Source organism: Gracilinanus agilis, chromosome 1 (genome assembly GCF_016433145.1).
Source record: "Gracilinanus agilis isolate LMUSP501 chromosome 1, AgileGrace, whole genome shotgun sequence".
In the NCBI taxonomy this organism is placed as follows: Eukaryota; Metazoa; Chordata; class Mammalia; order Didelphimorphia; family Didelphidae; genus Gracilinanus; species Gracilinanus agilis.
Window position 1 is genome coordinate 746,740,906 of NC_058130.1, and position 21,363 is coordinate 746,762,268.

The following is a 21,363-nucleotide window of genomic DNA, read 5'->3' on the forward strand; positions in this document are numbered from 1 at the left end:
GAGGGTTGAAAAAAATTTATCCATAGATTCTCTCCAGTTCAACTAATTGAACTCTCAGTCAAATATGAATTCAATTATCTGATGTGCTGTATATGTACTCTTATATGTTAAGCAATCCCATTTCACCTGCCTTTCTAGTACCTGCAATAACACGCTGGCTGCCTTTTTATTGGTGGTAAGAACTTCCACAATTACCAGAGTTTATCTCGATCACAATAGTCAATAAAAGCTTAATTTTATTGTCATGTTTCATTCACTTACCTGAAAGGAACCTGAAGGGAATATGGGCTAAAAGCACATCCTCCTGGGCTGTGTGTTTTTAATTCAGAAGATACAGGGCTTGAGGGGTTAATCAATAGAAAGCACTGGCTGAGAAATTGTATTAAAAATAAGGATTTACAAAGGTTATGGGTGGTCCCTCAGCCTTAAATAATATTTTCACCTAGTTTAAAGAAAAACAACATTAAATTTATCCATATTTTAAAAATAAGGATTTAGGGGCAATGAAGGGGAGCTATATAAGACTGGTCTGAAAAGTGAAATGAAAAAAAAAAAAACCTGCAAAAAAAATATGATTTTTTCTGGGGCAGCCAGGTGGCTCAGTACATAGAGAGCCAGATCTAGGATTGAGAAGAATTGTGTTCATATCTGATCTCAGATAATTCCTGCTGTGTGACCCTGGGCAAATCACTTAATCCCAACTGCCTAGCCTTTACCACTCTTCTGGCTTGGGCCAATCCATAGAATTGATTTTAAGAATGAAGGTAACAGCTTCAAGATAGGGAGATGTAGATAGGTAGGTAGATAGGTGGATAGATAGATAGATAGATAGATAGATAGATAGATAGATAGATAGATAGAGATGGATGGATAGATGGATGGATAGATAGATAGATAGATAGATAGATAGATAGATAGATAGATAGATAGATAGATATGGATGGATAGATGGATGGATAGATGGATGGATAGATGATAGATAGATAGTTGGATGGATGGATAATTGGATGGATAGATTATAGATAGATGGATACATAGATAGATAGTTGAATGGATGGATAGATAGATGGATAAATAGTTGAATGGATGGATAGATAGATAGATAGATAGATAGATAGATAGATAGATAGATAGATAGATGATAGATAGATAGATAGTACATAGATAATACATAGACAGATGTCTCGAGATCTATTTATCATCTCTGATAATCTGATGAGGATGGCTTAGTAGATAAGAAAGTAATGGACATGGAAGATCTTTCAGCTCATGGTTCCAGCTCTATCCCTGGGAGCATGGAGTTTATTATATATATTTTCAAGACTCATTTCATACAAAAGAACCCCCTGAAACTTCGCAATTGTGCAGAAATACAAATTATGTCATATCAAAACACAAAAGGTCTCATTGGCTTCAGAATAGAACAAGGCCAAGGCTGAATTTTGACTGGCCCATTATCAAAAGCTAAGTCTGGGAATACTTTCTCAGGGACAAATAGCCCCCACTAGAGAAGGTTTTGTCTAAATTTTGTCCAGTTTTGATCTTGACTGTCTAGAAACAGATTCAGAGCCCAGGCAGCTTTTTGCTTAATTTCTGTCTTTAGTCTTGGAGAGAAGCTGTTCACCTCTTAACTGTTAGTTTGCTAAGAGCTTAAAGTTTTCCAATATGAAAAGGTGTGGATTAGAAAAGGAGTCAAGAGGAGTCTCAGATTTTTATCTGTTTGAGACTCTGTTTCTCTTATTGGCCTCCCAAACAGATGGACACATACATACATACATACATATATATATATATATAATTTGCTGCATTAGAAAACATTGTCCATAGCTCAAGGGAAAAGTGTTTCTGTCCATTCATGGCACTGCATTCAGCCTCTGAAAGCACTTTTCTGTGAAGGCTACAAATGTAGAAATACATGAAGCTTCCTTTGGGGCCTATAATTCTGGAGTCTACACCAAGTATAATCCACCTCAAGAAGTGGAATGAGGTTTAGTCTGCCACTGGCTTCCCAAGAAAAGGAGGTGAGACAGGGTGAGACCCTGCATTGACAGTTGCCAACAAACGAGAGATGGTACCTTTACCTAATGGGATGGGCAGTGGAGGAAAGAAATTGAATAGATATACTTGGTCTTAGTAAAAGTGCACGTTTCCCTAGAGGACAGTGGATTCTTTGGATGCTACTATACTTCCTGGAGAAGGGCAGGCGGATTTGAGACAGATTTTTCTGAAAGGGAAGATTTAGAGAATAGTAGTTGAAATATTAGCTGTGGTATTCCTTGTTTCAGAGGTCAAGAAGGTAATGAAATAAACCACTCAATAGAAAAGTTAGGTAGAGCTTGGGTGGAATTTAGTTTCATTTTTTGTGCTCTAAGAGCAGTATTTAATAGATGAATCAAGGAAGTAACTGAATAAAAGAATTAGACTAGATCTGAGAGTTCCTTTCAGACTCTAAAATTCTAAAATCCTGTGACAATTTGGATATACGATATATGTGTGTGTAGATTTCTAGACATGTATGCATAAATTATAAATATTATATTATGGGTTTTGTATGGTTAAATATGGTCTCATTTTTAGCTTGTGGGCCATACAAAAGCAGATGGAGAGCTAGATTTGGCTCAGAGATCATAGTTTACCAACCTTTTTTTTTTTTTTTTTTAAACATTATGGAGTTTCTTGCTAATGGAAATGCCCGAGTCTTCCTGATTCCTGCCCCTCGAGTTGACAGTGTTCTTTCTACATTTTCAAATTATTTGGGATACTTGGAGCTGGGAAGGCCCAAGTTCAAATCCAGATCACTCAACTTATTTTGACTTATTTCTTAGTCTTTAAAAGGGAGTTTGAACAACCTCCCAAGGTTGTTGTGAGGGTCAGATGAGGCAGCATATATGTGTTTTGAAAATAATGTGCTATATAAATGTCTTCAATTATTACTATGCACATTTTCCACTGACATCTGTGTACATGTTTTTTTCTTCCCAGTAGATGTAAGTTCTTTGAAAGCTGAGCCTACTTTGTTTTGTTTTTTTTACAACTAAACCTCACAGTAGTTTGCATATTTCATTGTGAAATCACTTTAGGGTTAGCCAACTCTTTCTGACCCCATTTGGGGTTTTCTTGGCAGAGATACTAGCATGATTTGCCATTATCTTCTCCAATATGTCCTCTTTTTCCATGTAAGGAAACTGAGGCAAATAGGGTTAAATAACTTGTCCAGGGTCACACAGCTTATAAGTGTCTGAGGCTGGATTTAAACTTCAGAAAGTAAGACTTCTTGTGTAGTTCTGGTGCTCTATCCACTGCACCACCTCACCATCCTAGGTTACACATAATAGGCAATTAATAGATGTTTGTTGAGGGGGCAACCTGGTGGCTCAGTGGAATGAGAGTCAGGCCTAGAGTAAGGAGGTCCTGGGTTCAAATCTGACCTCACTTTCAAGCTGTGTGACCCTGGGCAATTCAATTAACCACTATTGCCTAGCCCTTATCCCTCTTCTATTGGTTTTTGGAACCAATATAAACTATTGATTCTCCACACCACACTTATCAGGTTGGCTAACATGACAGTAAATGAAAGTGGTAAATGTTGGAGGGCATGTGGCAAAATTGGGACACTAATGCATTGCTGGTGCAGTTGTGAACTGATCCAACCATTCTGGAAGGCAATTTGGAATTATGCCCAAAGGGCTATAAAATTGTGCAACCCTCCTTCCCCCCCCAAGTAATACCACTACTGGGTCTGTATCCCAAAGAGTTGAGAAAGAGAGGGGGAAGAACCTACTTATACAAAAATACTTATAGCTGCTCTTTTTGTGGTGACAAAAAATTGGAAATTGAGGAGATGTCCATCCATTGGGGAATGACTAAACAAATTGTGGTATATGCTGGTGATGGAATAACTACTGTGCGAGAAGAAACAATGAATGGGATGATTTCAGAAAAGAGTTGGAAATATCTACATGAACTGATTCAGAGAGAAATAAGTAGAGGCAGGAGAACATTGTATACTGTAACAGCAATATTGTGTCATGATTAGCTGTAAAAGACCTCGCTACTCTCAGCACTACAATTATCCAGGACAATTCTGAGGGACTTAGGACAAAAAATACAATCCACCTCCAGAGAAAGAACTGTTGGAATAGGAGATGAAAGCATGATTTATCAGTTGTTTATTTGGGGTTTTGTTTTGGGATTTTGGTTTGATACAATTAACCACTTACAAAAATTAACAAAATGGAAATGCTTTGCATGAAAATATATGTATAACCCAGGAGAATAAAACCAAAGTATTGATTCTAAGAAGGACAGTAAGGGTTTAAAAAATAGATATTTGAATGAGAACCCCAAACTATGCCAGTGGGCTGAGCATGCCCTGACTGATGCGTGTACTTAAATTCTTTAATGTAATTCTAATTTTTGTGTTATTAACAATGTTATTAACATTTTCAGAGTCCTTAGGATCGATGACCCATTCAAATCTAAAACATAGTTCATGTTGCTGCCTGCTCCCCTCTTTTCTAAATCTACCCCAGTAAAAGGAAGATGGGGAGCATTCTGTATGGAAGTGGTACACTCTCCCTAATGTCACTGACAATAAGAGTTGATCTGATCAATTAAGAGAGATGCGTGCCTTTACCAACCACAATTACACCACACAGAAGATCCTCCTTTTCTCTACCATTTAAAAATTTTAGTATCTCAACTCTATCTGGAAATTCAGTCATCATGTCAAGGTCCAAGGCCCTTTTTAGTGTATGCTGTGTACCATGGCTAAGTGAAAGCTATAAATGGAATATTTAAACAGGAACTTAACTGAGTATGAAACGGTCCTGAGCAGAAGCTTCGGAGAAAACTACAATTTATTTTATGCCCATAATCTATTTTTAAATGGTATGCATTTTAAATCCCACTGAATACCAGGCCTGGCTGTTTTCTTATTAAGATGGGCCAGATGTTAAGATGTTCAGGAGGGGAAGAGATTGTCTCTTTACATAACAGTTTATAAAATAAACAATGACAACTTTTTCTGTTTTATTGATGGCGAAACTTTTTTTATTGTCTTAAAAATATGTCCCTTTACACCAAAGGACTCTAGTGTACATTTTCAAAATAAAAGCATAAATTAATGATAGAGCATTTTTTAATGCCGTTCAGTGAAAGACTGAGCCAGGTTTCCAAACAATCACCATTCTATAATAGCAGCAATATTTGACAGAAGATAAATCAACACAAGATACAGTGGTCCCTCCTATTTGGACCATTTTGCTAAAGCCAGATTTATTTGCATTAAAGGTCACACCAAGACACTGAGCACCCTACCTGAATCCAACTAACGGGTTTTGCCATCCTATCTCTGGCTATAGTCATGGCATCTCAAACTCCTTAGACCCTTAGACAAAGCAGAGATCGCTGCACGGTCCTCCACCAAAGGCTCTTAGAAGCTATAGACCCCCCACAGCTCACCCAGAAAGGTTTTTGGGGAATGAGCCTGTGTTCAAAAGAAACTCCTGAGCTTTTAAAGATGGCGGAATGTTCCGCCAAAGGGCTGAGTAGAAAAAGTCAACTCCTTGTCCCTCTCCTTTGCAAGCTGTTCTCAGAATTCGTCTGCTTTGAGATCTATTTCTGAAATTTCAAAACAGATAGGCTTTAGCTCATTATCTTAAAAATAGAAAGACTGAGAAGCAATGGGTCCAAAACTTCTGAACCTGCTCTGGTCACTACTGTCAGGCATCACAGCTGCAAGACGGATTTAAACGAAGGACTTTCCCAAATGGGACATGGGTGGCCCCATAAAACATCAGCTTATTTAATGCCACATTTTTACACAAAGCACTTGAGGGCCTACAACTTGGGTTGCAATGAATTGTTTTGCTCTCTCTCCCTTAACTGGGGGGGGGGGGACAGAGGGGCAACAGCACACCCGTGGAAATAAACACACTGCTGTCTAAAACAAAGACTTTTCAAGGCAAAAATTAGAGATGGTGAGGGAGCCCAGGAGATGAACATTAGTGAACTTGGGAGCTGGGAAGATCTGAGTTTGAATCTTGCCTCAGACACTGACTAGCAGTGTGACCCTGGGTAAGTCACTTAACTCTTCCAGCTTCAGTCATCTAATCTGTAAAATGGGGATAACATCATTTACTTTCTAGGGTTGTTGTGAGCATTAAATAATATGTGTGAAGCGCTTTGCAAATCTTAAAGCACTCTATAGATGCTAATGATGGATGGTTGCTGGTCAAGTGAACATTGCTATAAAGTAAATGTGCATTAATACAAAAGGCAGTGTGCCTTTTGGATAGGGATGGGGAACAGTCACAAATCTACAACAGCCATGGGTTCAGGTCCTACCTCTGACACATACTGACTCGTGACCTAAAGCCGGTCACAACCTCCTAGCGTGTCAGGCGTCTCTCTAACTCTAAGTTAGAAAACAATTGCCATGGGAATTGCTAGAGGGAATTCCCTCACCTGGGAGTTCTCTATCCCAATGAAATCACAGGTCCAACTCCTATCCCTAAAGTATATCGACAATAAAGGGGAGATATTGCACAATGAAAGGTTTAAGTTGAACGATACATATAACAAAGAGTGAATGGTTTTCTTGCCCAGTGGGCCCCCTGCATCTGCCCTGGTCCTGAGTAGGGGATGGAGAGTGAGTGGGAGAGAGAGGTTCGGAATCAGCATCAGACAATGTTTAGCTTCCTCACTCTTGTGGGTGGGGGAAGTCACAGACCTGGTGTACCCCAGATCAGCCTCTTCCCGATGAAGGGTTATTCTAGGCATCTTCCAAGAAAGGCTCAACCCTCCACACTATCCCATCCCCTCAAAGGAGAACAAGAAGCCAACTCTACTGAGTTGTACTACATTCTTCTGGGTTCCATTGAGCATCTTTTAATTACACAATTGGTGAATCAAAAGATGTCGGAGCACCAAAGCATCATATCATATCAAAGATCAGAACATCTTATCACTGTTCTGAGTGCTATGGACTCAAAGTAATATCCCACTTCCATGCTTCAAGGATCTGGGACTTTATGGGGCAGGAGTACTCCATCCCCTGGCATAGATCATACCCTCTCCAAGATTCAGTAGATGGACCTTGTGAATGTGTTGGCCAAAAAATGCATCACATTGAAGTCAACCTGATGGGCCACTCTGAACATTGGCTGATCCTTATGTAACCCCAAGGTCCCCTCCACGCCCCCAACAGGGTATCAGAGTAGGACTTCAGTGAAAGAAGTCCATCCATCGGTCCCTTAAAACATTAAGTACAAACCAGCCAAAAGACTGTTAGCCCTTATATCCAATATTTCAAACATCTTGTATTTGGATTCCTAGGAATTAAATACCAAAATATTAATTGAATTCACTTTACAAAAAAAAAAAAAAGACCACAAAGGATATTTCCCCTTTGAGGTTTCCTTTTATTTCCCATTTAAAAAAAATATTGTTGGCTATTGGCCAACTATAAGATGTGCAAATGTGGGGGTAAAAGGGGTAGGTGGGTTAGGTATGAGTGCACTGGAGGTCTTTCTGCCTGAAAACTGAAGTTATGTCCTTTAGGGACAGATTCTTTAAGCCCCAGTTCCCCTGAAAACAATTCCCCTGAAATCAGCTTCAGAACCTCTATCACAATCAGTTGTTACAACTCACTGGGGATGTTACTTGACAGGACAGTTGTAGAGTACTAGATGGATTCATAACATCAGGGTTTGAATGACATTCCATGCCTGAACATCTGGCTCCCTCTAAGATTCCAATGAAACATGTCTGACTTTACTGAAAGGGACCCCACTGACTTAAAACCAGGTCTGATCGTAACACCCACAGATTGTGGTTTATAATTGATTTAAAGTAACACAGGATTACTAGACTGCCAGCACACGCATATTCCTAACATTCAATGATTCACTGAAGTTTCCGCAGAAGATTTTGATAGGTGTCTCGTTCCAGTTTCCATGAATGGCACGATCTCACATACTCTTTTCCTTTCATCACAATTTCCTTTTCTAGCGCTGGATCATTAACCAGTCTTTTGGCCTGCTGAACAAATTCCTGAGAGAAAAGGGATGGGTGGTAGTGGGGTGGAGAGAAACAAAGAAAAAAAAATCATTCATTAGCAATAGAGCCTCTGTAAATATGCATGAGATTGTTTACCTACTCGACCTTCTGGTCTTCCTTCTGCCAGTCTCCTCTTTCTGAGGATAAAATGCCACTGACTTTGACACTTCAAAGATATAGGACTGGGTCATAGAAGGAGCTCCTATCATCACCACAAACTATAGTCCTTCTAGGATGCCTCAGGGGGCTATTTCTCGGAATTGGTGTGCCTAAAAGAAAATCTCCTAGTGGTCAGCCTTTCTGGACACTGTAAATTTAGCTAGGTTGGTCTTCAGATGTCAGATACACAAATGGATCCTGCACCTATACTCAAAGTATTTCTGATTTGCATTTATGCCATTGACTGCTCTCCAATGGCATAATGGTTAAGCCTCAGCAAAACCAGCATCACTTGCCCACTACAATAAGGCATCAAAAAAAGGGACCTTTTTTACCTAGTCTGCTTGCTGGAGGGTGGGTTGATTAAAAAAAAAAAAAAAAAAAAAAAAACTTTGGCAAAATAGATAGTAGGTAGATGGAGTGGTAGAGAGAGATAGGTTCTTGATAGATAGATGATAGATAGACAGATGGATGAATAGATGGATAGATAGATGGATAGATGAATGGATAGAGAGATAGATATTATATAGACAATAGGTAGAAAGATGGATGGATAGATAGCCACTAGATAGAAGATACATAGATATGTAGATAGATGGGCAGAGAGACATAGAGACTTTATAGATATATACATCTATCTATTTCAGATAGATTTCTATGTGAAGATAGAGACAGAAATGATAGAGATGGATATGATAAAGAGGGAGAATACTAGACACTGTGGTAGATCAAATCAGGAAAGGATTCACATAGAGGATGGCACTTGAGCTAAGCCTTGAAGGAAACCAGAGACTCTAAGATTTTAAAGATAATCTACAGAAAATGGTGTAAGGATGGGATTTGTGCAAGGGGTATGGGACAAAAGGAGCCAGAGAAGGAGTGACTGACGGTTGGTGACAATTGGTGACAGTTGAGAAGAGAGGGAATTCTGGGAAATTCTCCAGAGGATGAGGGAGAGGTCTTCCAGCAAAGGCTGGAAGGAGAAAGGAGGAGGACATCTCAGCTGGGATCCAGTCCTGAGAGCTTCCTGAGGATCTTTCTTTGGACATTGAAACCCCAATTCCCTGGTGAAAGGCATCCCATTGCTTCTCACCCATCAAGACTTCAAGTAACGAGTCAGCAAGTTTTGGGACTCCATTTTAGGAGCGATCTCTTAGGCTCCTTCTCCCATTACCCAACCTTGCTGAGAGACCCTTTCTGGTCTAACTTGCAATTATAGAAAAGGACAGAAATAGAAACAGAAGGAGAAGTGGGGGGAGAAGAAGCTTGGGAGTGGGAACCCCAAAGGTTCCCTCTCAAGTGATAGACCCCATAGAAATAGAGAAGAGGGCACTCCAAAAGCCCTCTGCCCTTCACCCCTTTCCCCAATCCCTGAATTGTGAATAACAAAAGCCATTCATTAGTCAGATATCATTCCAGAGTGCCTGAGAGACAATGAGGGGGAGAAGAAATCACAGCTTGGTCTGGCTGCCTCTATCTTGAAGCCAGACCACCTACTGTGAAGTTGACTGACCTCAGGGGAAGCTTGCATGAACCTCGCCCTCATTCAGAATTGGATTGGGGTACCACATACCTCATCTTATAGGGAAGCCTCACCCCCACCTCCTGCAGGGTGGCATGACTATCCAGGTCACCCAGTTTTGGGGGGACACCCCCTCAAAGTCTCCCAGAGTATATTCAGTGGGAGGGGAGAGCTAGAAGAGAGTCTCACCTCATAAACTCTCTCTCTCTCCCCCCCCCCTCCGCCTATCATAACATTGGTTACTTGGCTCTTATAATTACAATGGAAGCAAACCAGGTAACAGAGCAGGGGTAGCTATACCCTATAGAGGTAGCTAAGCGGCTCACTGGATAGAGCACCAGACCTAGAGGTGGGAGGTTCAAATCTGACCTATTTCCTAGCTGTGTGGCACTGGGCAAGTCACTTAATCTGATTGCTTAGCCCTTACTGTCTAGGAACCTATACTTAGTATTGATTCTAAGACAGAAGATAAAGATTTAAAAGAAGAGCATGGTATAGTTCTATAGTATAGTCTCAGTAATAGTAACTCTCAGAAGGACCTGAGGTTAGTAAAAGAAATTAAGGTCAACATCAAGGAGTTCTTTTAGAGGGGAAAAAGGTTATTTTGGGAGAAAAAAAAGGATCAAAAAGAGGATAATGCTTTTCTGTGAAGTGGACAGGCCAATGCTAAGTGACAAAAAAGAGAAAGCAGAGCTGCTTGATTCTTTTATTTCTGTTTTCTTTACCAGAAGAATTACTTTGCACTATAAATGTCAGAACTCAAGAGGCTGATGGAGAAAGGATACCCAAAGTAAATAAGTAAGAAGATAGTAAGAGGGTATTACAACCATAATGAATTTAAGTCACCTAGAACAGTGATGGGCAAATTATGGCTCACGGGCCAGATGTGGCCCCCTGAAATGTTCTATCCTCCACATGACATTATTCCTAATCTGCCAAATACAATGAGTAGGATACAATACAATGAAACTTCGAGACTTGCCTTAGAAACAGACTGACAGATGAGCATTTCCTTTCCTTTGGCCCCTCTTTAAAAAGTTTGCCCATCACTGACCTAGATGATCTACATCCTCAGCAGGTGCATGCTGATCTGTTGTCTCAAAAGAATTTATTCTCGGACTTTTTCCATGGTGAAAGAGTGAACTTTAATTTGATTGTTCAAGCAAGAGTCTGGGGCAACACCCTGCAGGATCCTCTCCTTAAGGGAGTGAGCATGCTATGTGATTATCAAGGTTAGGTTATATATGTTTTAGCTATGTGGGGTGGGAGAAATGAGATTATTGTGATTGGTCAGGTTCCACATTGGGCATTCCTGTAGAGCACTTGCCAAGGTTTGGTGGATGGGGTACTGAGCATGTGTTTCCCCTATAACACACATTCCCACTCAAAGTGGGAAAAGGGGATGTCAAACCACAATCAAATTATATTGTAATGAGCTAAATGTTACAAGCAAGCAGATAAGCACAGAGCTAGAATTTCCTCTGGAAAGCCCCTGTAGCTATTGTGGTTGTCCTAACAAGACACACCCTTTCTCATCACAAAGACCTGCCAGATGTGGTTGCTGAACCAAAACAATGATGTCTAAAAGATTACCGAAAACAGCAGAGGGACAAGAAGATTGAAGAAAGGTAAATGGTCAATTCCCCTCACCACAAAAAAAAAAAAAAAAAAAAAAAAAAGGGAGAGACTACAGTCTGCAAACTATAGAGCAAATGAGCTTAACTTTGATTCCTAGAAAACTTATAGAACTGATCAAATTTAAAGAGATGCTTGGTGAGCATCTGGCTAGGGAAGCAGTGATTACAAAGAGCGACAGCCATGTTTTCATCAAGAACAGATCATGCACTAATGCATTGTTAGTGAAGTTGTGAACTGATCTAACCATTCTGGAGGGCAGTTTAGAACTATGCCTAAAGGGTTATAAAACAGTGCATAACCTTTGATCCAGTAAAACGACTACTAGGTCTGTATCTCAAAGAGATTTTTAAAAAGGCAGAAGGACATACTTGTACAAAAATATTTATAGCAGCTTTTTTTATGGTTGCAAAGAATGGAAAATTGAAGGGATGTCCATCAGTTAAGTAATAGCTGAAAAATTGTGGCATATGATAGTGATGGAATGCTATTGTGCTATAAGAAATAACGAAGAAGATGGTTTCATAAAAAGCTGTAAAGACATAAATGAACTGATGCACAGTAAAATGAGTAGAATCAAGAGAACATTGTACATATTACCAGCAATACTGGGAAATGACCAACTCTTTAAAAAATTTTTTTTAATTTTTAAATATTTTTCATGGTTACATGATTCATGTTCTCTCCCTCCCAGAGCTAGCAAGCGATTCTACTGGGTTATACATGTGTTATCACTTGATACCTATCTCCATATTATTCATTTTTGTAATAGAGTAATCTTTTAAAACCAAATCCCCAAATCATATACCCATATAAACAAGTGATAAATCATGTGTTTTTCTTCTGCATTTCTACTCCCACAGTTCTTTCTCTCAATGTGGTTAGCATTCTTTCTCTTAAGTCCTTCAGAATTGTCCTCGATCACTGCATTAATACTAGTAGCAAATTGGAGGTCTTTCCAGTTCATATAGAAATCAAGCAGTTTATCCTTCCTTATCCCATCACTATCAAATACCACAATTTGTTCAGCCATTCCCCAATCAAGGGACCCTCCCTCATTTTCCAATTTTTTTGCCACCACTGTAATAGTTAAAATTAAGTAACTGGCCATAAATTAATAATTTTATTAGAATTACTTAGATACATAAAAGATGAGTAATAAATAGAAAGAGATTGATTTGAAGGATACTTTCCTTATTGCTACATTTAGCTGGCAATTTTACAGCCACCAATTTCGGCCCCCTGACCACACTCATGGGGAAAACCAGTCAGCTCAAAAACATGGAAGTGAAGAGGCTGAATTCCACTCTTGTCTCAGCTTATCAAACCCATTCTCCACCCACTAACTCTCATATGTGATGTCTCAGGAGCCAATCATGGCTCTCTATTTTGCCTATGCCACCTAGTGGGACAGTCCAGGGTTATTGTAGGAAAGATCATCCTGACCCCCTGGACTCATATCCTTTTGACTCTACTGCCACATTTTTCCAGCTGCCATTCTATTCTCGTGATCTAATCTACCCACTGACTTCCCTCACACAGTCCTCCCTTCTGGGCCCCACACCAGGTACATGTACTGGAAAGGGGGAAGGGCAAATTTCCTTTTCACAATCCCCCCTGTGATTCTTTGGGAGGCCAGCATGTATAAAGATAGGATTAATCCTACCCTGCCTATTTCAAGATTTCATCACCAAAAGTGTAAATACCACCACTTAATTCTCAAGTGAGGGAGGTCTGTAACCCACATGTGCAATAGTGGGTGACAAATCAGAATCAACTGACTGCCCCCTGGGCAGTCCTAAGCAAAGCCTTTGTTGTGATAGTTACATGTAAAATGGGAGGAATACACAGGAAGCGACACAAAAGAAGTGCCTTTAAAAGGGAGTTAATAACTTCCTGGGAGTCAGTTCTTCTTGATTCTTCAGCCTTGAACTGGACCTGGAGGAACTCTGACTGAGGACCTTAGACTGCTTTATATTTCTCTTTAGAACTACACGTGGTTAGTGGAAAAGGCTGACTCCCTTAGCTTTCCTGGAGGTAATAACTTAGGTGAGCAGATCTCTATTTTATTTCTCCCTTGAAAATGATGAGTGGCCCTGCCAGTTGCTGATGAAAAAATTTGTGAGAATTTTTTGTGAAAAAGGGTCCCTTGATTGGGAGGAGGCCTCTTAGCTAAACCCTTGTTAATTGGCCTTTAGGCTCTCCAGCTAGGGCCTCTGGAGTCCTGCTGTAGTAGAGCCAAGACTTGAACACATAATTTAGTTCATTAAGCTAGATCTCTTACTCTACCCTCTTCTCATTTCTCTACTTTCACTCTCCCCTATATTTTATAAATAAATTGCTAAAAAACATTTTAGAATTGATATTTATTCAATTCTTAGTGACCACCCCTTTTAATATTTAGTCCAACATAATATTTTTCCCCTTAACACATGTTAAATCTTCTCACTTGGGTATTCTAGGAGATTAACATGACAGGTCTCTGCAATGAATCATTCTACATATGGAGCCTATATGTAGAATGATTTATAGGGGTACACATAGTGGAAAGGGAGAAGGGCAAATTTCTTTTTCACATCAAAAAGAACACCTCTTTGAGTATTTTTGTACACCCTTTTTTATTATCTCTTTGGAGTACAAACCTAGTAGTGATATTACTAGATCAAAGGGAGGGTATGCATTCTTTTAAAGCCCTTTGGGCATAATTCCAAATTGCCTTCCAGAATGGTTGGATCAATTCGCAACTCCACCAGCAATGCATTAGTGTCCCAATTTTGCCACATCCCCTCCAACATTTATTATTTGGAATGATCAACTCTGAAAGACTTAGCTACTCTTGGTATTCCAATGATCCAGGACAATTCTGAGGGAAGTATGATGTCCACCACCAGAGAAAGAACTGTTAGAATCAGAATGAAGATTAAAGCATAACATTTTTCTCTTAACTTTATTTGTGTTCTTGTTTGGGAGTTTTGGTGTTATATGAGTATTCTCTTACAACAATGAACAATATGGAAATGTTTTGCACAATAATACATATATAACACAAATCAAATTGCTTACCATCTCCAGGAGAGGGGAGGGAAGGGATGGAAGAAAACAATTTGGATCTTATAATTTCAGAAAATATATGTGGAAAATTGTAATTAAATGTAAATGGGAAAATAAAATAACTAGAAAAAAGAACAGGTGATAAAGAATGCCCATCTATTGGCTAGACAAATTATGGTATGTATGAATGTGATGGAAAATTATGGCACTGTAGGAAATGATGAAGGGGGGAGGAGTACACCTAGGTGGTTCAGTGAAAAGAGAACTGGAACTAAAGATGAGAGGTCCTGCATTCAAATCAGACCTCAAATCCTTCCTAGCTATAAGACCTTGGGCTTAACCCCAATTGCCTACCCTACTTACTCCTTTTCTGCCTTGGACCAATACTTAGTAGCAATTCTAAGATGGAAGATAAGGGTGTTTTTTTTTTGTTTTCTTTTGTTTTGTTTGTTTGTTAAGAAAAAAGAAAGAAATGAAAAAATTATTGAGGAAATTTCTAAGATACATGGAGAGACTTGTATGAACTGATACAAAGTGAAGTGAGCAGTCCCAGGAGAACAGTTAGCATAATGCCAACTTTATATATATCAATGACTTTGGATCCCTGATAAGCACAATGCTCAACCATAACCCCAGAGTACTCATGATGGGATATGACTATTACCTCCTCATAGAAGTGTCACCAACTTTTTCATCAGGATGATCATACTTGCTGTGGATAAAGTTTACCTAGATTTCAAAGAAACTCTGAGAAAAAATTTCCTACTGGAATTTTCATTATGAACAATATGGAGAGACAGACTGGCATAGAATGCAATTAGATGGACTTAAGAGATGCATGGTGGGGGTGGGGGGTGGGCAGCTGGGTGGCTCGGTGGATTGAGAGTCAGGCCTAGAGATGGGAGGTCCTGGGTTCAAATTTGACCTCAGACACTTCCTAGCTGTGTGACCCTGGGCAAGTCACTTGACTCCCATTGCCTAGCTTATTGATTCCAAGACAGAAGGCAAGGGTTAGATAGATAGATAGATAGAGAGAGAGAGAGAGAGAGAGAGAGAGAGAGAGAGAGAGAGAGATACAAGAATGGATGGATGAACTCAAAGAGTTGTTATTAATAATTCAATGCCAACAGAGAAGGAGGTCTCCAAGAGAATAATTCAGAAACGTTTTTGGTCCTGTGTTGTTTAACATTTATATCGATGACTTCAAGACACAAATGGCATACTCATCAAATTTCCAAAGGACAAGAAGCTTGAAGAGAGAGCCAACAAACTGGATGACAGAGTTGAGAGCCAAAAAGGGATTCTGACAGGCTAGAGCATTGAGCTGAATCTAATATGATGAGACTCCATAGGAAAAATGTAAAGTCTTACACTTGTGTCCAAGAAAATAAACTTCAATCAAGTATGGAGGAAGATGATTACCTAATATTGATTTTGAAAAACAATCGGACAAAAATAAAACCCTAAATCTGAAGTTATTAGTAGACTGCAGGCTCAATTTTAACTGTAATTGTGATGTGGAATCCCCCCCCTCAAAAAAAGGAAGCTAATGTAACCCTGAGCTACATTTAGAAGTAAAGATTCTCCATAGGAAAGTGAATCCTGCTGTCTGACCTTTCTCAGACTTTATCTAGTGTACTGTGTTCAGTTATGAGTGCCTCCGTTTAAGAAGAAAAGGATAAGATAGAGCATGGAAGTCAGCAAAAAGGATGTTCAAGAAGAGCCTTGAGTTCATGTCATATGACAGTCAATAGAAGGAATTAAGGATGTTTAGCCTGAGGAAGAAAAGGTTCAGTGGGAACATGACTGCTGTGTGCAAGTACATGAAGGACTACCACTCTGAGGTGGCATCCGACCTGTTCTATTTGGTCCTTGAGGCAGAACAAGGAATAATGGGTGGAAGATGTTGTCGCTCAGTTACTCAGTCATATCCAACTCTCTGTGACCCTGAGAATCATACTGTTCGAAGAATTTTCTTGATAAAGACCCTGGAGTGATTTGACATTTCTTTCTCCAGTGGATTAAGGCAACAGAGGTCAAGGGACTGGCCCAGGGTCAAACAGGTAATAAATGTCTGAGGATGAATTTGAACTCTGGTCTTCCTGACTCCAGGTCCAGAATTCTATCCACTGAATCACCTAATTGCCTAAGGGCAGATGTTAAAAAGAAGCTAATTTGGGCTAGATTTCATGGAAAATTTCCTAACAATTAGAGCTACCCAATAGTGGATGGAGGCAGGGTATAGTTGGTGGCTCAGGAGCATCCTGTGTTCAAATCTGGCCTCAGATACTTCTAAGCTATGTGACCCTGGACAAGTCACATAACCCCCATTGCCTTGCCCTTACCACTCTTCTGCCTTGGAATTATTGTTTTAAAATGGAAGATAGAGGTTAAAAAATAAATAAAATAAAGTAGATTGGGCTGCTACCTTTAGAGGTAATAGGCTTCCCTCCACTGAAGTCTTAAAATGAAAGCTGTGCAACCACTGGTCTGGTATATTATGGTAGGATGGACTGTAACTAGATGGCCACTGAGATTCCTTTAAGTTCTCAGTTCCACTGAGATCAATCTAGGCCTGGGGGATGGCCAGAGGCATAAAGATAGGCAGGGGATGCCTGTGAAGACCAGCCAGGTGGCCAATTTGGCTAGAAGAGAGCACAGTGTGCTTGAAAGGGAATGATGTGTAATAAGGCTGGAAAGGAAGGTTGTTGAATGAATAAATGAAGCTGTAAATGTAAAGGTAGGCACTAGATGATTGCTAAAACTACTCCTAGGTCTAATAGTCTAAATCCTATTATCACAACTTTTTTTTTTTTCAGATGAGGAAAATGAGATCCCAGAGGGGTTGGTTACATCCCTCATTAAAACCTTGACTTCTTTTTATTTTTTTTAAATCCTTACCTTCTTTCTTAATATCAGTTCTAAGAGAGAAGAGCAGCAAGGGATAGGTGATTAGGGTTTGCCCAGGGGCCACACAGTCAAGAAGTATGAGGCCAAATTTGAACTTGAGTCCTCCCAACTCCAAACCTGGTGCTCTATCCACAGTGCTATCTAGCTGCCCTGCCTCAACTTCTAATTTAAAAAGAGATACAAATATCTGAAACAAGCAAAGATTTAATCTGACAAATACAATGCAACAAACACTTATTAAGCACCTCAAATGGGCAGAACATAGGTTCTAGAGAGATACAGTTAGATAAGGCACAATCCCTACCCTCAAGGAGTTTAAAGACTGAAGGTCTTAGTCCTACGTATGCCCAAGATTTATAAGAAGACACAAGTTTTTTACTAGACTGAGAAGCTTTAAGGGGCTGTTGAACCCGGGTGCCTGGCAATTCTCAAAAAGACAATTGAGGGGCAGCTGGGTAGCTCAGTGGATTGAGAATCAGGCCTAGAAGATGGGAGGTCCTAGGTACAAATCCAGCCTCAAACACTTCCCAGCTGTGTGACCCTGGGCAAGTCACTTGACCCCCATTGCCCACCCTTACCACTCTTCCACCTAGGAGCCAATACACAGAAGTTAAGGGTTTAAAAAAAAAAAAAAAAGACAACTGAGGATCATCTCTTCTGGATGCCTGAGGGCAGGGGGCAGACTAGATCATTTCTCATGGTCTATTTTAGCTAGAAGATTATTTTCCTCCAGGCCAAAATGAATTTTACCCGATTATTAATGAGGCCTTTTTGAGGAAGCCACTTAGAGATAATGAGAAATATGCTTCTGTGTATAAAAGAACACACACACACACACACACACAATATCACCTCATCTAATTGTAGGCTAGAATGTGGATGAGAAGAATTCAGCATGTAGCTTTCGTTACTTTTGTGAAACGAGAATTCAGAACAAGACTGCAGATTCAGAGCCCAAAGTTCCATGCCACCTGGTAAAATTCCTCAAGGCTTTCATTATGCAATTTTGAGTTGCATAAGCTACCAGGAAACAGATCTACTGCTTGTCAAACATTTATTCCAGGCCCCCCTCCCCCAGCACCATAAGCCGGCCTCTCACTGGTGTTATTCCACTGCCAGATATTTCTTGGAATCATTTCTGTGGCAGCATACACATATAAAATATGGATAAAACTCAAAATAATAGCAAGTAATAGAAGGAAGTTAAAAAAAAAAAAGGAAATGGACTATGCACAGGTGAGAATTCTGTCCGCTGAAAGAATCAAAGCAAAACTAGAGGTCTAGAAAGTCCATGCAAAATATAAAGCTTGTACCACTCACAATGGCAACTAGGAATGGTACTTGGTATGAGAACAGTCAGGAAATAGTTTTTCACAGATTTCTTTCATCAGCAACTGGCAGGGCCACTCATCATTTTCAAGGGAGGAATAAAATAGAGATCTGCTCACCTAAGCTTTTCCCCTAATGTCCTGGATATTCTCCTGTCCAAAATCAAAATGGCAGACTCTCTATACATGGTGAAATCCTCTGGATGCCTTTTTTTCTAGATAACTTGTGCTGATCAACTGTGCCCTTGAAAAACAAAATGGTCTTCTTAATGCTACCTACTGTGACTCAAGAGATATTGGGCTAGTAGATCAGCACTTAAAAAAGAAGGTGGTCAATTCAGGTCAACATCATCTCCTATGTGCAAAGTATTGAGCTACATGCTGAGCATGCAACGATAGAAATAAAACAACCCCCTACCCTTTAACAGTGGGGCTAAAATCTTAGGATCAGTTAAATATACATAGGCTGAAGACTGGAAGAGCATGAAGAGAATGACAAAGGAGGACTGGTGGATGAATTAATTATGAGTCAAGACAATAAGAGAATATGAAGAAGGCCAAGGTAGAGTGATAGGTTAGAAGGAAAAGGAAGAATGGAATGACTTGATGAAACAAAAGAGACCAAAGAATAAATTTTTAGGAAGCTGTTTAAGTCAGTGTAAAACTATCCATATTAGTACAATACACCGAATATTTGGAATGTCAAGAGAGGAATTGTGGCATTCTGGAGAACCAACCTTTGGGTTGGAGTTCTGCTTCTGACATATACTGGCTGTATGACCTGGTACAAGTCACTTAATCTCTCAATGATCTAGCTGCCTGTCTAAGAGTATAAGTTTTATATATTTTTATTTTTAATATTTTCCCATAGTTACATGTTTCATGTTCTTTCCCTCTCCCCCAAATCTCCCTAACCCCCCTTAGCCAACGCACAATTCCTCTGGGTTTTACATGTATCATTGATCAAGACCTAATTCCATATTATTGAAAGTTGCACTGGGGTGGTCGTTTAGAACCTACATCCCCAATCATATTCCATCAACCCATGTGATCAAGCAGTTGTTTTTCTTCTGTGTTTCTGCTCCCACAGTTCTTCCTCTGAATGTGGCTAGTTTTCCTTCTATTAAGTCCCTCAGCCTTGCTCTGGATCCTTGCATTGCTGCTAGTAGAGAAGTCCTGTATGTTCGATTGTACCACAGTGTATCTGCCTCTGTGTATAATGTTCTCCTGGTTCTGCTCCTTTCATAAGAGTATAAGTTTTAGAAAAGGTGCCAATCTGAATTGGTAGGAGGAAGTTTCTTCAGCTTTGAGTTCCACACACCAATGAAATCACAATCCTTATTCTTCTGTAAACTATGAATCTTAAAGTCCACTATATATATATATATATAAAATAACATACACATAGCTATACTGTAAAGTTCCACCCAACTGTGTGAAGCAGATGCCTTCCTGTGGACTCTTCTCATAAATAAGAACTAAGTGGGAAAGAGGAGGTAAGGAGAGGCAGCATCAATGACCCTTGGGAGGAACATGAAAAGAACCTTCGACTACAGTACAAAGGTCTTTATCCTTTTTCCTAAATCATAACAACAGGAATAGTTTTTACCCTCATTGAGATGCCAAACTAATAGCATGGGTTCCTCGAGAAACTTAGGAATTTACATAAATTATTTTAAAATTAAATATATTTTTTAAAAAACCCAGCTATTAAAATGCTTTTGCAGATGGAGCCATAATCTGTGACTAGAAATGAGGTACATTAGAGTTTAGAATAAATGATGAATATAATAGTCTTGTCCTAATCTGCAAAGTGTTGGATACAGTGCCAGAAAACAAGAGGAGGGTGCTGCTGCCAGAAGGATGCTTCCACTTCGAAAGAAAGAATCTGATTTGTAGACTGCCAAGCAGACATCTTTAAGATGCCTCCCCTTGGTGATAGTGGTGGTGAGCGCATGCTGGTATAAATTACATTAAAATACTCCCCTGCATCTGGGATCATGTCCTTTCCAATGATTCAGATCACGAAATGTCCCAACCATCCACTCTGCATGACTCCCAACTACTTCTTCCCACCAGTTTCCCACAGGATTCTACCCAGCATGAACACACTAGAGGCCGGGTTTACAGTGGAGCCGTCCACCTACCACAGCTCACTCTCACCACATGAGCAGCTCGTCTCCTTTTCCCATCAAACACTTCAGGGAGTAGCTTATGTTCTTAATAAAAATAGCTAATTTTTATTAGCCCAATTGCTAATTATTATTGCCTAATAGTAATGGCATATAGTTATAAAGCACTTTTCTTACTGCAACCTTCTGAGGTAGGCAGTACAGATACTATATAATCTCTCTTTTTTCAAATGAGAGAACTGAGGTGCAGAAACTCTGGTCTTTCTTGTAAAAGGGCACCCAAAAAGAATAGGAGTTAAACTTTGAACTGAGGTTCCCTAACTCTAACATTAGTGTTCCTTCCATCACACTATTCAGGCTTTTCCCATGGTCTACATACAAAGCACTGTTCTGAATTTTGAAACTAGTGTTCCCTTTCCAAGGAAGGAAGGAAGAAAGGGAAGATGGAAGGAAGGAAGAGAGGGAGGGTGAAGGAAGAGAGGAAGGAAGGAAGAGAGGAAGGAAGGAAGGAAGGAAGGAAGGAAGGAAGGAAGGAAGGAAGGAAGGAAGGAAGGAAGGAAGGAAG

The 21,363-nt window shown here is 39.8% G+C and overlaps 1 protein-coding gene across 1 annotated transcript in view; it reads right to left on the bottom strand.

Annotated features, from left to right (window-relative positions):
- Positions 1 to 7,908: 7,908 nt before the first annotated feature.
- Positions 7,909 to 21,363, bottom strand: part of GLT1D1 (glycosyltransferase 1 domain containing 1) — a 112,917-nt gene continuing 99,462 nt past the window's right edge. Inside the window, 1 exon segment of the mRNA XM_044658731.1 lies at positions 7,909 to 8,055. Within this exon segment, the coding sequence (XP_044514666.1) occupies positions 7,909 to 8,055 (147 nt within the window).